Consider the following 19,754-nt stretch of genomic DNA (forward strand, 5'->3'; position numbering starts at 1 on the left):
GGAGCTGAGCAATCTTCTTACAGCAGGCTTGCTCTGAATTCTGCTGTTTGCTTAAGCCAGCTGCCCTGCTTGTTTAGAAAAACCGATCTGTCTTCCTGGTGAATGACTGTGGCATGGGCATTTACTGAAGTCACTGTAAAAGAAGGGTGCAACACCTTTAAAGGAACTGTGGTTCTTCAGCAATGCCAAAAGGCAAAATTACAGGTTCTTTTGGGGGCTGTGTGTTGCAGTATAGATACATAGAAAAACTGAGTGTGTTGAAAGTGCTAGGAATTTGATAAGATCTTGAGGGGGGAGAAAGCATAAGGTCCTCACAAGATCTTGTTCGGTTCATGGCATAAGGCCAAAGCAGTTTTCAGTGCACCTCCTGGTAGGAGGTCACGCAGGTCCACTCTTACCTAGACTGAGCCAGTATACTGGAAAATTGTATGGCAAGGGAGATTGACTAATTTAATTGTAATCCCTGTTTTTATATAAAAATTACGGTATTTAATTTACCAACATCTCTTCAGGACAGATTGCCAGTCATCTTAAATCAATAATATGTCAACCAGCATTTCCCAAGGACCCAGTTTGTGCTGAGTCTTCCCTTTCTAAAGCCATGCCAATGCAGAAAAAGTACTTAAATTACCTCAGTTCTGTTCCAGAATAGCACTTTGCACAGCTGTTTGCTTGTTAATTGTAAAAAAAAGTTCTTGTTATTGCAGAATAATATCCACACAGCTGATGATTATGAAGTAATTACCCAACGTGGGTTATTCTAGTATAGCTGTTCCGGTTTATTTTCTGTCACAAGTATGGGAAGATAACCTGAGGAGAGATGCTGAAGTCAATTGACTTAAAGTGGGGGGACGGAGGCAGTGAAGACAAAGTTTTACAAAATTTTTCTCTCACAAAACTCATCTCTGAGAGAGTGTACTATTAGTGTAGTTTATAGTAATTATATACACACACACAGATACACTAATTTATACCCAACTAGGAGTAAATTAAGCCAATAGAAATTCTTTATTGCAAAGTAATGTTGAAGTCCCATTAGTTCTCCAACACTGAAATGTGCAAATTTCAGCCCAGAGCAACGCCGGGCTGTGGAAGGGCTGGCAGCTTAGCATGATCCACAGTTGTTTGGTTGTGGGAGGCTGTGTCAGCCCCACTCTCGCTCCCCTTTACACTGCCCAGTACAAAAGTATTTATTTAGAGTTATTTCAAATTACTCGCTGAAAAAAATGTGTCAGCTTGGGGATCTTTCTTTTTTTCATCGGCCATTAATACTAAAATTTCCTTCCTCTGGAGTAGATAGAGATTGTTAGAAATGGATTGATAGGGTTCTTTTTGAGAAGCTGGCTTGTTTTGTAAGACAATTAAGAGGACTAATGAGATTTTATCAGTGTGCTGAATAGAAAAGCCTACGCTGTGCTGCTTTATGGATTACGGTGAGTTGGCACAGTAGTAAATCAAGCTGTGTGCTATTGCACATAAAGGATCCGTGGTCGAGGAACTAAGCAGTTACATCTGGGGAGCTGGTTGACACTCTACAGCTCAGGCGTGCCCTATGCATGCAGGATCTTTGTTTCCTTATAAACCATGCTGACAGTCCTAGGAAAAAGTTAATGAAATTACGAATTCTGCTAAGAGGTATCTTACTGAATGTGTGCCATTTCAAAGTACACGTGTCCCTAGATCTCAGAGACAGCATGTATCTCGGTACAGTACTGATGTTGTGCATACTGCTGGTCCCACTGATGAATATGAATTCTCAGCACTAATTTTCCATTAATCTATCCAGACATCCAGGCTTTCCACAACTAAACCCACTTAAGCGAGTATTTGGTATTTGTGCAGTCTGAGTTCTGTGTTCACTGGTGTTCTGTGGCTTCCAGCAACAGTGCTCCTCTAGAAAATAAATCAGTTGAGTTTTCCAGATACCTGGGCAGTTTTCTGGTTGGTGTGGTAGCAAACAGCAGGTCAGCGTGCAGCTGCTGGGAGCAGCCCTGTGGACCCTGCTTGGAGCTGGCTGGTGCTGTAGTGCACTGCCTGCCTGCTGCAGGCACGGTGGCGCGGCATTAGGGACAGTGTTGGAAGTAGAGAGAGGGATACAATTTACTGTAAGGGCTTTTTGTTGTTGTTTTGTGTATCTTCACAAGACAAATACGGAGAGTGAGTGGGCCGCTAGCTGTTCACATAAAACCACACAGGGTGCTGCGCTGCGCCCGAGCCGAGGCGTGGGCCCAGGGGCCGTGAGGGCGGCCGGCGGGGCCTGTGCTGCTGCCTGCGGCCGCAGAACCCGGGGCACGTGCTGGGCCTCGCGCGGCCTGAAAAACAACGAGAACGGGCTTGTGGCGTGGGGGTGGTGCCGGGTTCGGCCTCCGGGAGCCCGGGGCGCGCGGAGGAGCGGGGCGGCCGCGGCCCCTCGACGTTCAGGGCAGGGCCGGGAAGGCAGGAGCGCCCGCCCCGCGCCGGCAGCCGGGCCCCGGCAGCCCGCGGCACGCCTTGGCTCGCCGCCGGCCGCGGCGGAGCTCGGGGTCAGCCCAGGGGGCGGCAGCGGGGCAGCGCCCGGGCTGCGAGAGGCCTCCCCCGCCACGGGGCGCTGCGTGGGGCCGGAGCTCGGGGCCGCTCCGCCCCGGGGCGGGCGCTGCCGGCAGGGCGGGGCCGAGCGCAGGTGGGGAGCGGCGGCGGCGCAGCCATGCGGGCGCCCGGCGGGAGCCATGCACTGGGAGCGGGCGCTGTTGCTCCGCCGCACCAAGGTACTGCGGACGGGGGGCGCGGCGCGGCGGCCCCGGCCCCCTCGGCGCCCTTTGGCCGTGAGGGCCAGCGGCGGCACGGCCCGTGCTGAGCCGGGGTGTGAAGGCGCAGCTGGCCCGCCGGAGCAGCATGGCGCGGGGCGGCCGGACGGCCCTGCCCGGCCCTGCCCTGCCGGCCTGGCCCGGCCCTGCCCGCCGAGCCGCCCGACCCGGCCCGCTTCCCACCGAGGGGCTCGGTTCAGTCGCTTGGAGCAGTCGTTTGCACCGCGCTGGTTTTAACTTTTGGGGGGTTTGCCTGGGAGCGGGATTTGTCATTCGGAGGGTGCCGACTGCTGCGGGGTTTATTGCGTGGGCAGGGCCGCCCTCGGCCGCTCTCTGCTCCGAGCACTGATCTTGGCAGCTCCCTTGTTCTCCGGTGGCTTCCGTTATCGCTTGCTTCCATACGGACAGGTGAAGTGGTGGGAACAGCTTGGGTTTGCTGTGCACTCAGTCTGTGTGGCTTTCTTGGTTACCTTCTCTGTCTCTGTCTACGTGCTAGCTGGCAGAGCTACTGGCATCACAGCAAAGCTTCAGAGAACTCACCCTGCCAAACTCGGGTGCCCTGTCTTGCTTTGTGTTTGAGTTTTGGTTGTTTGAAGCCATTAAGTTGACTTAAGTACGAGGGGTTTTGCTTTTTTCTCAGCTTTTACTAGATGTCTGTAACGCACATGAAGTTCAGTTGGTTGATACTGTACCCTGGCCAGCTGAGAAGAGGCACGTTTTTGCAGAACAACATCCGCTCGTTGAGTTGATTGGTGCAAAGAAGGAAAGGGTTTTATCTTGGCAAAGCTGGTGTTTAGTGTTTATATTTCTCTCTCTCCTTGCCTAGATCGAGCGATTGGAAGTCAGCAGCTTAGCACAGACCTCCAGTGCGGTGGCCTCGAGCACTGATGGCAGCATCAATGCAGACTCTGTTGATGGGACTCCAGATCCTCAGCGTACAAAAGTGGCTATCACACATCTACAGCAGAAGATACTGAAGTTGACCGAGCAGATCAAAATTGAACAAACAGCCCGTGATGACAATGTGGCAGAGTACCTGAAACTGGCCAACAACGCCGACAAGCAGCAGAGCGCCCGCATTAAGCAAGTGTTTGAGAAGAAAAACCAAAAGTCAGCCCAGACCATCTTGCAGCTGCAGAAGAAACTAGAACATTACCATCGAAAGCTGCGAGAGATTGAACAGAATGGGATCCCTCGGCAGCCAAAGGATGTCTTCAGGGATATGCATCAGGGTTTGAAAGATGTTGGAGCAAAAGTCACTGGCTTCAGTGAGGGAGTAGTAGACAGTGTAAAAGGTGGACTTTCCAGTTTTTCCCAGGCTACGCATTCAGCAGCGGGAGCTGTGGTTTCCAAACCCCGGGAGATTGCCTCCCTCATAAGGAACAAGTTTGGGAGTGCAGACAACATTGCTAATCTGAAAGACTCCTTGGAAGAAGGCCAGGAAGATGGCACAGGAGGCAAGGCTCTAGGTGTTATTCAGAACTTTCAGTCAAGTCCAAAATATGGCAGTGAAGAGGATTGTTCCAGTGCCACTTCAGGCTCGGTGGGAGCCAACAGCACAACAGGGGGCCCTGTGGGAGCTTCTAGCTCCAAAACAAACACTCTGGATATGCAGAGCTCAGGGTTTGATGCTGTACTGCATGAGATTCAAGAAATTCGAGAGACACAGGCAAGACTGGAAGAATCATTTGAGGACCTTAAGGTTCGCTATCAGAGGGATTACTCATTAATAATGCAGACTCTGCAGGAGGAGCGGTACAGGTATGTTATTTTGTACTTTGTTTCAGAACTAATTACTGTGAGTCGCAGGGGCACCAGAGTCCTGGATAGTACTACTGGGTAGGCTGTTCCCAGCAGCCTGATTCAGATAGGAAGTTCTGTGGTCTTCTCAGGTTTTGGCCCTTCCAGCTTGACCTTTTTAAGTATTGTTAACTTGCTGCTTATCTCCTTTTCTGTACAAGAAGGAAATAGGGAGGAAAAGGGGTTATTTCATAGTGTCTTCAAGATAAAAAGTCAAGCCAAAGAGGTTTTAAAAAGGTGTCCTAAAAGACCTGGAGTACACTGATGCAGTTACTATTATCTAGACATGTGCTTTGCCCTGCAAAACTGCAAAGTTTTGGGTCGAGGCAAGAGAGAGGGAGCTACGTGTGGACAGTATCCTGATCCTGCCTCCTCCAACACTCGGATCCACATCTACCAGAGAAAGAAATACCCAGCTTTCTTAAGGTTCTCTAAAAAGACATGATCTTGCATGGGAACCAAAACTAGGATATCCCCTTCCTGTCTCCACTCAGCCCCACAGTGGCAAGTTTCAACAAAATGAAGTGTCAGATACTGGTAGTGCTCTTGTCACGGAGATTGCATGGTTCTGGAAGTGGGTAATCCATGTTTCTATTGGCTTTCCCCTTGCTGAAAGGAATGGAAGGGCAGAGGAGTTGCTGCAGCACTGCTAGTCCCTGATCAGGTCGTACGGGAGAGGTGATGGTAGCTTCAGCAGCCCGACAGTATGGTATGGTGGCCAGCTCCTCCTGCCACCTGAGGCTACCCTCACCTCCCCACCAAGGAAAGCAACCTTTGGAGAGGTGCTGAGGGAACACTTTACCTTCCCCTTGCTGGGTGGGAGAGAGCTGTCAGCAGGGTGCTCCTGCAGAATATCTTGCATCTTCCCTGTCACATGCTGGGAGCAAGGTCTTGTCCCCAGGCTCCAGAGGGAAGAGTTACTAGCTACCCTTCTGCAGCCGTTCAGGACACTGCAGTCTGAATCAATGGGATTCTTAAAACTGCTTTTTAAAATTTAAATAACAAATGCAAGGGGCCTAAGTCCTTATTCTGATGGAGGACGGTAGGCTTTTGTAATGAGGTTGCTTATGGCCTTCATCACTTCGGCCAGTCTGTGAAGCACAACCTGCGAGGCTCAGCATAGCTGCTGGGGTGTGGGGACAGGCTTTCCGAAGTACTATGGGCCACTGGCTGCGTTGGTTTGCACAGTTCAACATGGAGTTGCCCTACAGCTCTTTGGACATGCTGGTGCCAGATCATTGGAAAAACGTTTGAAAAGGCTTAGCCTGCCTAGGATCTTGTAGAGACAGCAAGCTTTCTGTGTGCTTTGCAAAGCTTGGCTAGACAAAGCCAGACCAACAAGCGCTTTCTAATCCCGCTTTGCAACAATGAGCAATTTGGCTGAAACCGATGCCCAGCACAGCAACTTTGGTTCCTAGTGCCTCCTTATCGTGAAGTGATACAGTGTTTGATCTTCCACTCCCCCAGCAGAGAAGGGGCCCTGTTGCTGTGTAGGTTGTTGTTTCATCTGTACAGCAGCAGCCATTCATGGGGGAATGCAAGCATAGTGCAGCTGAAGGAGCGGCCTGCAAATACAATAGAAGACCATGGGGGACTGACGTATGTTGTCAGCTAAACTGGCTAGTTATTCCCTGAAACCATTCAGCAAGGCTCGTGTAGGTTCTCCTACTAGTGCAGTATGAAGTTGTCTGTTGTGTGCCGTTAACCTTTACTGAGCTCTCCCCTCAGGTGACCCCAGAGCCTAACCACTAACCAAGGCAGCCTGGAGTGAAAAGCTTCTTGGACAATCTGTATTTGGCTTATAAATGCTTAAAGATAGTAATTTAGACCTGCCATTTGGAGTCTTGATGCAAAATAATTAGAAGAGTGATCTTTAAAGAGGACCAGTTACTGCTCTAGGTGAAACTGCTTTTGCCAGGGGGGTTGGACCAGGTGATCTCCAGAGGTCCCTTCCAACCCCGACTGTTCTATGATTCTGTAAAGCACACTGAGTGCCCTTGTCTCTGCAGGCTTTCAGAGGTGAGCAGGTAACTGCATGATCCACAAGGAGCTCATGTGTCAGTCAGAGTGAGATTAATACCTCACTGGTCAAATCTAGATTCTTGTTTTGTAGCTTCTGTATTTTAAAACATCATGAAGATTAAAGCCAACATCACCCTGGGAACTGGAAGGTTATGTGATGTGTCTGAGGGCAAAGAGGATGCCGCTTCCTTGGCAGGGAGGGCTGGCACCTGCTCCTTGACTAGGAACCCCTCTCATTCCTCAGCTCTCTTCAGAAAAAATGAAAAGATGGGAATGGAGGTTGTGGTTTGAAGCTGGGAGGCTGGGAATTCAAATTAATCATAACTGGCTTTAAAAGCTATATACACCTCCTAACTCTGCTCTGTTTCTGGGAAGCTTTCAAAAACAAGTGCTGACTTCAGTTAGAGCTTAAAAAAAGTGTTTTGGAGAAGTCTTTACTTGTAGGCAGTACGCAGTGTTTGTATTGTACCTGGAAGCTGCAACAAAGCCCATGCCGTGACCTTTTCTTGCCCAATCTCTGTCCATTTCCTCTTTCTTAGATGTTCTACTTTTTTGTGGATTCTGATCTTTTTTCATTGTGTGTTCATGCAGTTTCTGTTTATCAGCCATGGCTTGCCTTGCAGGTTTTCCATGACCTCCTCAATCTCCTCCCTCCCTCTCCCTGCTTCCAGACCTTGCCTATCAATCCGTGTAGCTGCGGTTTGGTAACCGGCTTGGGGGCAGGGACAGACTGGTGTAGTCACTCCAGTTCTCCCACCCTGGTGCTGCCGGGCAGCACCTCGGCGAGGCTGGGTGGGCTGTGCTGCCCTGCCCGCCTGCCGGCAGCACATGCCAGTACCAGAGCTGCCAGCACCTGAGCTCCGTGCTGCTCCGCTGGGGCTGAGTCATTGAGGAAGGAAGATTCTGGCGGTGCCTTGGCTGTCATTGTGTTTCTTGTGCAGAAGGAGCGGACGCTGAAATAGCCTGTTGCTTATCTCATCGGTTGGAAGGTGGTGGTTGTTTACTGATACAAGCAGGGACTTTCAGTGCTATTGAGACTGAAATAAAGTTCCTGCTGAGTATTTTCATCTTGCCTGTCCCTTTAGGAACCTGTTTGTGTGCAGTGAAATCATGAGCTCATACATTTGGAGTGTGGCCAGTCCAAGGGTTTGGGTTTCTTCCGAAGTCTGGCATCCTCAGAAAGGGCATTTAGGTCTCCCACGCTTCTGTCAGAAGTCAGTCAGCTAAAATGCTAGACACCAGTGCTTCCATTTATTTGGTTTTTGCTGTAGTTTTAATCGTTTGACTTCAGTATGTTCCTGTGACTTATTTTAACATAGAACAAATGTGCTAAACCTTTGAGGTATAGGAGGGTTGAAGAGGCCTTCCTGAAGGGTGGCCAGGCAGCAAAGCCAGCGTGTGGTGCCCACCCAGCCATGAAAGCACCAAAACGCCCCTGCAAAGCTGTCGTCTCCCACCGGGAGACCTTTGGGGCTGGAAGCACAGGGTGATGTGCACACTGAGAGCAGCTCATGCTTCCTCAGGAGCAAGCTATCTCCCTCACGCATCATCTAGATAGACAACTTGGAGTATATTGCAAATAGATACTGCTTTTAGCTGTTACTCCACTATTGAAAGCATGATGTTCAGTAGCATAAAAAAATTATTTGGATGACAAATAAAGATCAGATGAAATTTTGCATGATATAGCTATAAAAAAAGTCCATCTTGACCTTGAAGAGAGGTATTAAACTCTCTTCACAGTATAATGTGAAGATCTCTTAGCATCAGTTTGGTCAGAGTTTCTTTACTCACTAGAGCACTTACTGCGTGCAGATAAAATGTCTTTTTCATCATGTCTGGTTCTTATATGTGCTGTATTAGCCATGTATTTTGCAGCTATTACTTTAAAATGCCTTAAAGCTCTTAAAAAAATTAGATGGTCACAGCTGTGGTTCCCTGATTCCCAAGCAGTGAGCCTGACAAAATGTGTGGAAATCTGACAGGGCTTTTTAAAATGCTCCCAAATCCCATACTTCAGCTAAGCATCTTAACAGTTTACTGAGTGTCTTCCATATGAACATCTCTGATGATCTCTGAGATACTTGTGACAGTTGACACTAGTCCATTACACAGAAAAGCTTCTGTGCTGGAGCATGTTAATCAGAGGCTAGTAATTTTAAGGAGAAGTTTCACATTTTAGCTAGTGGGAAAATAATTCTTAGAGTCCAGTGAGGGATCTTCTGTACCTGAAATAAAGTGGGGTTTGATCATTCAGGGCACTGCTGTATTCACAGATGAGTTTAGAGTCTGTTGCATAGACACTGGCACTCATATGTTGGGAAGTGTAAGTGTAATCATAACTCTCTTGACAGGTGTTCTGTCCCTTTATTTTTGTAGTACCTCTGAGTTAAATGTGAACCAGCCTTCAACAGGCAAACACCAGCTTCAGGCCCTGTAAGTTTTGTGAACCCCTCCTAACTTTTCAAATTCAAACACCAGTAGAAAACAGCAGGAAAAAAATAGTAATTCTGAATTGTAGATACTGGTACAAGGAGTGAAAAAGAGATGAATGGAGGAAGTGTCATTTCAAAAATAAGGCTGGGTAGGGGGTGGGGGGCTGTGTTTTTTTCTTTTAAAATAACCCAATTCCAGCAGTTTCTGAAATCACTGATGTTTCTTGGGTGCTGTAGTGGGTTTGCATGGCAAGGTTTTGGTAGTGGTGGGGCTACAGGAGCAGCTTCTGTGAGAAGATGTCAGAAGCTTCCCCTGTGTCTGATGGAGCCAGTGCCAGCTGCCTGCAAGACAGACATGCTGCTGGCCAAGGCTGAGACCATTAGTGACAATGCCTCTGTGATAGTAGATGGGGTAAAAAAAAATCCATGCCAGTGGGAGAGAGAAGTGAGACTATGTGAGAGCAACAGCTCTGCAGACAGCCAGGTCAGTGCAGAACTATGGAGCAGATACCCGCCTGCAGCCCGTGCAGGACCCCATGCTGGAGCAGGGGGATGCCCAAAGGAGGCTGTGACCTGTGGGAAGCCCACACTGGAGCAGGCTTCTGGCAGGACCTGTGGCCCCATGGAGAGAGGAGCCCACGCTGGAGCAGGTTTGCTGGCAGGACTTGTGACCCCACGGGGGAGCCATGCTGGAGCAGTGTGTGAACTGCAGCCCGTGGGAGCAGAAGTTAATGGAGAGCTGTCTCATGCAGGGACCCCACGATGGAGCAGGGGCAGGGTGTGAGCAGGAGGGAGTGGCAAAAACAGCATGTGATGATCTGACCCTAACCTCCTGTTCCCCATCCCCCTGCGCCACTCTGGGAGGACGTAGCGAGATCAGGAATTAAGTTAAACCCGGGAAGAAGCGAGGGGTGTGGAGAAGGCATTTTTCTGATTTGAATGGTAATAAATTAATTTTCCCCAAGTGGAGTCAATTTTGCCTGTGATGGTAACTGCTGAGTGATATCCTTGTCCTTATTTTGACCCACGAGCCTTTTGTTATATTTTCTCTCCCCTGTCCAGTTGAGGAGCGTAGAGACAGAGTGGTTTTGGTGGGCACCTGGCATCCAGCCAGGGTCAAATCACTACAGGTGCAAACTGCAGAAGTTCTGGGGAAAGCAGGGGAATGAAGTGTGGTTTGGGAGCAAGCCGGTAGTCCTGCATATGAAGCAGGGAGGGTTGGAGCCAACCCTTAGTATGCTTGAACTCTTCAAATACACGGATTTTCAGGGTTTCCTTATGTTTGCTCTAGACTGAGATAGTTTTGAAGTTATTAAAATACAGTTGTTTCTTGTTAGAGAACAGGATTTAAGCTGCCTGGCAATAGTCGTTTTGTGAAGGGCATTTATGTGGGAGGAGGTTAAAAGACATAATTGTGATCTGTTCAGAAATGAAGTCCCTTTTTTGTGTAATAAACCCACTGGAGAATTTTGTAATATATTAACAAACAGAATGTATTTCAAGTAACAGATGCAGCCTTTGAGACTTGGAGCAGGTTTAGTTGTGATGTCTTGGTTGTTGGTAAGTTGGGGTTTTTTTAAGTTGCTTGGGAACGAATTGCAATATTAATTACCTGGGCTTGTTCTTCATTAGCCAGTCTTCACACGGCTGTTCCTGTGCTTGCAGCTTGTCGTTCTTGGGAAACCAGTTCTCTTGTGTGTCCTGTCTCAGTTGCACAGCTATTATGGCACCTTTCTGGGCTGAGCTGTGTCAGCTGGTGGTTGTCTTAGTCTCACTGCTGGTTGACCACATGTGTTTTGTTGCTGGAAATTGTCATGCTATGTCTGACTCCTTAGTTTAGAGCAATATTGCATTGGGAATGTAAATGAAAGTTCTCTTCAGGTTTTTCAATTAAAACCAAAACACCAAGACTGTTATTAAAGGCTAACTTTTGCCTACAGATTCAGAGTATTTAGCTTGTGAAGCACCCAGAAATCAGGGGCGGGCAGGCAGGGAACCAAAACCCAGAAGCAGGACTTTTGTCTTGTTTTTGGAACTTGTAATTAAATTCTTTGTTCTAGATAAATATTTTTTTATTCATTTTACGCATGTGTATGAACTAAATTCACGTGGAGTAAGAGGGAAACTGAAATTAAATCAAGGAATTATCACTGTGTTGAATTCTTTATAAATTTCTCAGTTATTACTATCAAGGGTTGGATGTTAAGAGCTGTATGGTAAGCTTTTTCCATGCTGTTATAGTGAGTAGGCAGTGGAAATCAGAGTAAAAAATGGACACAATAGCTCTACCCATACTTTAGTACCATCAGAGTGATCGCTCATAATGAACCAAGAGTGAGAAACTTGCGGGAAGCGTGGTGGAAGAGGATGGTGTGGATGGTGCCCAGCTCACTGCTCCCAGCCCTTGGGCCTAGCTCTCTGTGTTTGTTTACCTTTTGGAAGTAATAAAAATACTTGCCTGATTTTAAAAAGGTATTGAAGCATGAGTTGCTTGTAAATTTGGACTTGAAATTCCAAAAATTAAGTGCTACATACAAATGGAAGGTAGCCCTAATGTATTTTGAAAGTGCTAAAGTAACAATATGGAGCTATCATTGAGAAACAAAACTCAGAATTGTCATAACTCAAGTTTTTTGGGCAGCCCCTGTTCCTCAGGACTGCTCCCAGTCCATTCACCAATAGCAAACTGAAAAATAAGCCTGCAGGTTAACGATTCATGTGCCCTACTTACAAACAATATGATGGTCTTTGCTAATTAAGTTGCCTCATTCTTGGGAGATAAAGACAAATTAAGTCAAAGATATCTGTGTGACCTCACATGTAGATGGAGATCAGACAGGACTGTCATGTTCTCGGAGGCATCCTTCACACTTCATTTCTGTGTCATTTTTATATCTGATACTGTTCGGAGTGCAGATGAGAATGCTTGAGCTTATGGTATTAGAAGGGAATGGTTTGGTTTACACAAAAGTTTGGGGAATAACTTAACTCTGTTTTAATCCTTGATTTCTTGCATCACTTGGCAGTTGTGATTTAAGTATCCTGTGTGTTTTTCCCCAGGACAGAAACGGGATTAATGTTACCTTACCTGGTAGAAAGGATTTCCTTAATTCCCAGTGAGAGGGCTTCACATGGCAATACATGCTTTTGTAATGTCAGAGGTAGCCACACTAGTTTTTAGTGAAAAGTCTGTGATGTTCGTTGCTTGATTGTTAGTTGTATAACTTCACCATCTTCTTATTAAAGCTACTGTGCGATGTGTATCATTTCTAGATGTGAAAGACTCGAAGAGCAGCTAAACGACTTGACTGAGCTCCACCAGAACGAGATTCTCAATTTAAAACAGGAGTTGGCCAGCATGGAGGAGAAAATAGCATACCAGTCTTATGAACGAGCCCGGGACATCCAGGTGGGTGACAGCAACAAGGGGACTCCAGTCCTGTTTTTTCTGCCTGCTCTTACTGTAACTTATCCGCTTTTGAAGTACTTTGGTGATTCAATGTTTGGTTTTAATCCTTGTAGCTTTATTGTTAAACTGCATGCTGACGAGTTCTGGAAGGGCCTTTATTCCATTTCTGACACATGGGTACTGCTCCAGGTCACTTTTTCTGTAAGGAAGGGCTGTGCCCATGCACCAACGGGCAAGTTCATCTGCAGAAGGAGCATGCCACTTGGTCTGGAGCAGAGTTTTTAAATTAAGTTGTAGCGAAGTGGAAGCTGTTTCCACTTTTTGTAGGGTACTAGAAACTAACGGGTCATGACCCGAACACTTTTTTTACAGTAGTGTTCCCAGTAAATGGACCCTAGAGTGTGTTTCTGTGTCACTGCTTTTACAGCAACGGTCACGTATGTCTAAGGAAAAATGGCTTTGTGTATTCACTGCACCGAGTCAGGAAACAGTTCTTTGTTGGTTTTGCCCAAATAAGGAGGTATTTTTAAAAGAGACATTTCTTTCAGTATGTAAAAGACCAAAGCTATGGAAACAGATTATGGAGTTGGAGGGCTTTCCACAGAGCAAGAGACCTGGAAAATTATCTGAGCAGCCACTAAACCTTATAAAGAAAGGCCTATTCAGAAACAGGTCTGCTGTTCGTTTTAAATAGTTGCTGTGCTAGTTTTAGCAGGCATCTCCGTTCTGATCGCTGACATGAGATTTTTATAGCATTGAGCAGAGAATTGTAGGTCAAAGTTCTCTCTCTTTCCTCCCCCTAGAGGTGCCTCAGCCAGGTGATTTCATCTGGAGACAGAGCAGGCTGTGTTTTTGGCACGCTTGTAGATCCAGCAGCAAGTCCCATTGAGTCAGTGTCCTGCCGGGTTGCTTGCTGGTAGAGGGCTGAGCAGTTTGGCCCTGTGCTTTCAGGAACTGTAACTGAAGAGAAGCCGTTGTGTTTCATTGACCTCCACACACATGATGCAATGACAGAAATGTAGCAGGTCGCAGTGACCTTCAAGTTAAGGTTAAAATAAATCAGTACCTGTGGACAGTGGTGCTGTGGCCTCCAACAGAGTAAACAGGAGGCTTTCCCTTGGGGGAATGTTACAATATCCAAGCTTTTGTTCTCCTCTTTAATTTAACATGGCAGGAAGAAGTAATGTTGAAAACTTAAACTGAAGTGGGGATTTCAATAGGTTTTTTTAGTCTTCTTTTTATGATTCAGCGCGCTTAGTGTAAACTTGCAAATTGGGACAGATTGTTCCTCAGCATTGCTGGGGGGAAGGTAAGTGTTGAGGTTTTTTGCATGAAAAATTAGTTAAGAGCATGGGCTGATGTTGCAGAGGAAGAGAATCCTGTTCCTTTTTCAGCCATCCGCCTGAGACAGACTGACTGGGGCTTACTGCAGACTTCTAGGTGTTACCCAAAGTTGGCCTTCATGTCTGAGAAAAGCAACTCTTGAGGGAGGATTAATGGAAACAGTGTGACTTTGTATCTCCAAGAGCAGAAATGTCTCATTGCATTAATTGCCTTAAAACCTCTTCCTTCTCTCTAGCCCACCCACTGCCTGTCACCAGTTTTTACTACAGGTTGGGTTGGTCACTTGAGGTTCAGCATGGAGAAGAGGTCTGTAAACAATCCCAAGTCAGCAGTGCTTTGGAGATGATGTTTTGTACAGGATAGTTTTATTCCACCTACATTTGCTTTGCCTCTTCCTAAGAGGCAGTTTCATAAATCTCATGCTTCTTACCCGTCTAGACATCTCCCTCCTCCAGCCCTTGCAGTGTCACCTGGAGTTGTGCCAGTGCCACAGCTTGCTGCAGTCTGGAGGAGACCTTCCTCCTGTGACACCAGCTGTGCAGTCCCTGCCTTGGTAATCCTCTAACCTTTCCCTGAGCTCGTTTAGTTCACTGAGCAAGCAGAAAGTGGCTGAGCCTTTCTGCTTAGTTATTTTTGTTGACTCTGTTTTCTGCCAGGTTGACTAGAGAATGGAATGGGCTCAGAGAGGGGTTGAGTAAGTGCAAGCCAATGCAAGGAAAGTGATGGAAACGGGAGGCTCTGGGAATGCACATCCCAGAAGAGGAAGGGGAGGAGGAGTGCTGGCTAGACACAGCACCTCTGTCCCCTCAGTGATCTCTTGGAACCAGACCTCAAGTGAGAGCTCACTGGGTCCGTCCGTGTCCCCCCTTTCTGGACAAAGGCTATCTGACTGCTGAGGGCTGCCAGCATCCTCCTCCCTCTGGGCCTGACAGCAAGGCAGGAAGGATGGAAACGTCTCAGGTGACCATTGCACCGTATGCAGGGACAGGCAGCTGACAGTGCAGAGTGGCAGCTGAGGTGTGTGTTTTAGCAAAGCCTGACTTGTGCCCAGCCTGTCACCTGTCTGTTGAGCCTCTCTGGTGTAAATGGGATGATGTGGTGCATTACAAACTGCAGTACCCAGTTAACGAGGGGCTCCTCACCCTCCTTCACATGACACGACACAGCTTCCTCTGCTCTGCTGCAGGATATGAGATCAGCACAGTGACTCACATCCCACAGGAGGTGCGTAAGGCAGGAGGAAGGTGGCCCTGGTCTGGCCTGGTTGGTAGGGTAACAGCTGGGGGCTGTCTGCCGCTGGGGTGGACTTGTGGGGGCTTGCAACCCAGCAGTGTGTTCTTGCTGACAGGAGGCACTGGAAGCATGCCAGACCCGCATCTCCAAGATGGAGCTGCAGCAGCAGCAGCAGCAAGTGGTGCAGCTGGAGGGGCTGGAGAATGCCACGGCCAGGAACCTGCTGGGGAAGTTCATCAACATCCTCCTGGCTGTCATGGCTGTCCTCCTCGTCTTCGTTTCCACTGTGGCCAACTGCGTCGTGCCCCTCATGAAGACTCGCAATAGGACGTTCAGCACTTTATTTATAGTGGTTTTCATTGCCTTTTTGTGGAAACACTGGGACGCCATCACCGGCTACTTGGAACGGTTCTTCTCTCCCCCCAGATGATGGCGGCAGGAATGAGCCGTGTTGCCCTCCTCCCGGCACTCTTGGTGGCAAAGATTAGTCAGCAACAACTCCGCTGAAGTTTTGAAGTGTCCGAGTGAATTTGTTTACATTTAGAATAACGTTTTTTCTCTGCGAGATACATTGCAATAGTATTTTTTAGATTTTATTCAAGAACTCTTTTTGGCGAGAATCCTGGATAATTTTTATGTAGCATGGTTCTCTTTGGATGCAAATCTTAAGATTCTTTAAAGTGTACAAAAGAAATAAATAAAACACAGGAATTTGGAGCATACCAATGGGCAATTTAAATTGTGGCTTGAACCTACTGTACTAAACCTGTCAGGAAGAAGAGAACATGGTTAGCTTAAGATGAGCAAAGCTAAATCTAGTGCACAGCCTTGAATGATGGTACCACAGCAAACCTGTAACACTAAACTTTTACTGTGAAGTCTGCTCACATTCCATGTCCAAATGTATGTGTTCAGAGTGGTTTCTTTCCTTACCAAGAGAAAAACAACGTGTGGATCTCTTTCCCAGCTCAGCATCTGGGTTTGCCATTTGTGCTAACCTGACTTACAGTAACTTTCTATAAGGCTGGCTAATTTTGCTAAGCATATGAAGTGGAAGCCTCATGCCATACACAGTAACTGCACAGTCGTGCTACAGTATTTTGAAGTAGTCCTTGAAATACTTATCTTTAAGCAGAAGCCCTTGGTCGCACTTTTGAGGTTTTTTTTATATATGTATATTCACAGATTTAAAAAAAATCCAAACAGCATACTTGAAGAGTGTAATACTCAAACTCTCAGTGCTTCCTTATTGTTTCTAATAGGATTTTTTATTATAATTATTATTATTATTATTGGGGGGTTTTTTTGGAAGGGGTTGGGAGGGTCTTTTTTTTTTTTTTTTTTCCTTTTAAATAAAGAAGTGATGTTTTTAAATGAAGAAATGCGTGAATAATTGTGAGCCATCTTGTCCTGAAACAGTTTTGAGGAGGGCAGAGAGCAGTTTCTAGTGCCAGCCTGTCTGGAACGCAGTGCCATTCATATGCCATTTATCTGTCCTCCTGAGCATACAGATGCAGCATCATGAAAAACATCTATCTTCTCCACACGTTTTTGTCATGCAGGGCTTTTTTTTTTTTTCATTTTCCAGGTGTGAAGGAGAGTGTGTTTTTATTTCTCATTTGCACGTCATCTCTCATTCCTGGTCTCAGGATAAGAATAAGGAATTCCTGTTCATCCCTTCCTAGGGAAAAGACAAGTTCTTTTAAGGAAAGAAATACTGAATCAATGGTCTACTTAAAAGAATGGTTGTCTCTGAAATATCTCTGATTTAATTTTTTAACAAACCCCTGGAAAAGTGAAACCAAAGTTTTCCTCCTGTCAGGCTCTGGTAAGATCATTTGTGTGTCTATGTTGAGGTCTTCTTTGTACACTGTATCCGTGTGGTGTGCCATAGAGAGCATCTTCTTCTTCAGCCATGGGGACAAGTAATCGGTGTTAGATACCTTTTTTGAAGCTCTGAAGGAAATGTCAGCTTGAAGTGTAGCTCTTGAGTCCTAGCAACAGGCTATTGCTGGTGACCTCTTGGTACTGGCAGGCAGGCTTCACGCCCAAGGAATCTGCATTCACTCTATGCTGTTTGTGTTTTTTTAAACTGGTGTCTCTTTCACCATAAAAAAGCCAAGACTCAACGTTCATCATAGAATGATAATTTTGTCTTTGTGAAATCAAAAGACTCCAGGATTCTCTTTCAAGACCATTTATGATGTTTAGTTAGATCTTATCATTTTCCTTTCTCCTAGGCTTAAGTTCCCTTTAGGAATCAAATGTTTTCCAAGTGACCTAAACCAGCTGAAATCATACATAAATGGAACATGTCCATCATGTGTATATATACAGAAGCCTAGGACTTAATGCTGTGATGCAAATTCTGGGTTCTGAGAAATTCCCTCAAACTAGGTTAACAGCCTTGAGGGTCTTCTGGTTGCCAGCAGAGGCAAGTCCTCTGCCATCCAACCATCCTTCTTCCTTCAAAGATTACGTCTATTTTTTCCATAGTCACAAGAAACTCAGGTACCCCCCTCCCCAGGGATCCCAGCACACCTCTCTCTGTCACCATGTGCACTAATCTGCTCCTGTCCTACTTAAAACACAAATTGCCGAGTGCAACTGACTCAAGCCAAAAATAATCATGCTTTCTATGGAGTTGTAGACAGAGCAAAGATTGCATAAACATTCCCTCCCTAGACCATAGAAACTACTGTGTATTTACCACCCTCCTCTGGCTGATTCAAATTACATGGGTAACTATTGTCTTTGCATTGTGTAGTTTTTGTCAGAAACAAAAGTGTGAAAAGCAGTAAGAACTGATTTGGCACATGATTGAAAAGCTTTGTTGCCTTTATTTCTGAAACCCGGCCTTTGCATTTCTTCTTCTTAGTTTTGATCACACTAGAATTGCTTATGGTAGGTTTTTAAGTGGTCAGAGTAGGAAAGAGTTGAAATCCAGTGGATCAGGATGCTCAGTGCCATTGCCTGTAGTATTTGACAGATGTGTTTGTCACTCCTCTTTGTATCCTTATTTCATCTGGTGTCTCAGCTCTGTGTCATCTTCAGTAAATACCATTTGCTAATTTGCCAGAAGGCGCAGGCTTAATAGAAACTTGTCACCTCAAAACTGTTTTTTGAAGGCCATGTACATATGGTTCTGGACAATGTATGTCTGTCTGTCTGTCTCTTTTCTCTCTCGACAGTTTCTTCCATTCCAGAAAGCTGTCTGCAGTAATGCCATATATGATGCTGCATCCACTTTTCATATCCTAACACAACTGCCATGTGTTTTGCCTTTTGCATTAGCAGAACGTTTTGGGGTTTTCCTCCCTCTTCAATTTGAAGGTCTGTGATGATTTCTGATAGCTTAACAATGATTATATTGTTGGAAATGTGATTCTAGCTTTAAAGCTCCCTTTCCTTGTAAGTGGTTGTGTTTGCTTTTCTTGATGAAGTGTTTCTGGATGACATGTAGAAGACAGTTTCTGCCATGGATGTGAGTGTGTGTGTGAGTACCTTTTATTAGCCTTCCTTATGGATGTTAACTTTTTAGTGACCATCTCTGAGTTGCAGAATGTTTCCCAAAACATTTCATATTCAGAGTTGAAATGATTCTGAAATTGCTTAGATATGTTTAGACATATCGACTTGGCATATAAAAAAGGAAGAATATAATGGACTGTTCAAAAAGCAGCAGCTTTTCCTTGAAATTCTATGGTTCAAATGAAGTTCATCTGTTTTTCCCCACTTCCTTCAGTGTAAAGGAGAAAGAAAATCTTGATGCAAAAAAATTTAGCGTTTTGAATTTTATAAAGTTCTCTTTTCTCTCAGTCTCCTTAGTTTAGTTTAATGATACTCAGCATGCTCACAGCAGTTATTTCATTGGTTTATTCCAATCCCATGAGTTCTTAGGTCTGATCAGATTACATGTTGACTTCTGTACATGTTGCACTGGGACAGAAAAGCACTGTCTTGCAGCTTTGAAAATATGCATTTTTTTAATTAAAAAAGCAGCATTATAACAAAAGAAGCCAAGCTACAAAGGGGTTCAAGATCGGGTAGTTGGCCAGTTTTTAAGTGAATTCTGAATGTAGCTAAAGAGTTAAAAACCCTGTGTGTCTGTGTTGTGTATGCCAGGTGGTATAGTAGTAGGCAATTGACTTAGCTGTAAGTGTGTTTTAAAAGTGTAAAAAAAAAAAAACAGAAAAACTCACTTGCAAGGGTTGAAAAAGTACAGAAATGACACTTGTGAACGTAACACTGTAGTTTATAGATCTTAAGCTGCTAATTGTTGAGAGAGATTTACATTTGTCTTGTCTGATTGTCACAGATTCTTCTGTGACACTTTTACTGTATATAAAAAACTTTAAATAAAGACCTCAGCTATTAACACTGGCCTAATTTCGGTGTTTCCAGGGGGGAGGGGAGGGCGTGGAGGGATGGTTGGGAATTAAAAAAGGGGTGTGTTGTGCTGAGCCCTAATAGCTTAAAATTTGAGCAAGTTGTCCGTAGATGCAGTCACCAAACTTCATCCTATAATCATCCATGCACCACCTGTGCATGGCAAGAATTAATTGGCTGGCAGTGTTTGGTCTCTGTGGGCAGAGGAGGAGAAAGAGCAGCGCTGCACTCTTAATCTGTTTCCTTCCAGTCCACCTGGAGCCTGGGACAGCTTCTTTTGCAGGGTCACGGCCATCCCTGCAGGTGTCCAACCTGTTTGTGTGGCTTGCACATCACGGC

At 45.9% G+C, this 19,754-nt stretch overlaps 1 protein-coding gene across 6 annotated transcripts in view; it reads left to right on the forward strand.

Annotated features, from left to right (window-relative positions):
- The window catches only part of TMCC1 (transmembrane and coiled-coil domain family 1), a 120,311-nt gene extending 100,907 nt beyond the window's left edge, over positions 1-19,404 (forward strand). For 5 of the 6 annotated variants that reach the window (XM_040589933.1, XM_040589932.1, XM_040589936.1 and 2 more), the window contains 3 exons: positions 3,610-4,544; positions 12,314-12,449; positions 15,142-19,404. In XM_040589933.1, coding sequence (XP_040445867.1) covers positions 3,610-4,544; positions 12,314-12,449; positions 15,142-15,456 — 1,386 coding nt within the window. In that variant the 3' untranslated portion in view covers positions 15,457-19,404. Of the gene's footprint in view, positions 1-2,660; positions 2,745-3,609; positions 4,545-12,313; positions 12,450-15,141 lie in introns of those variants that run through there. The other variant, XM_040589937.1, reaches the window with a different exon arrangement.
- Positions 19,405-19,754: the final 350 nt, after the last annotated feature.

This window comes from Falco naumanni, chromosome 4 (genome assembly GCF_017639655.2).
Source record: "Falco naumanni isolate bFalNau1 chromosome 4, bFalNau1.pat, whole genome shotgun sequence".
In the NCBI taxonomy this organism is placed as follows: Eukaryota; Metazoa; Chordata; class Aves; order Falconiformes; family Falconidae; genus Falco; species Falco naumanni.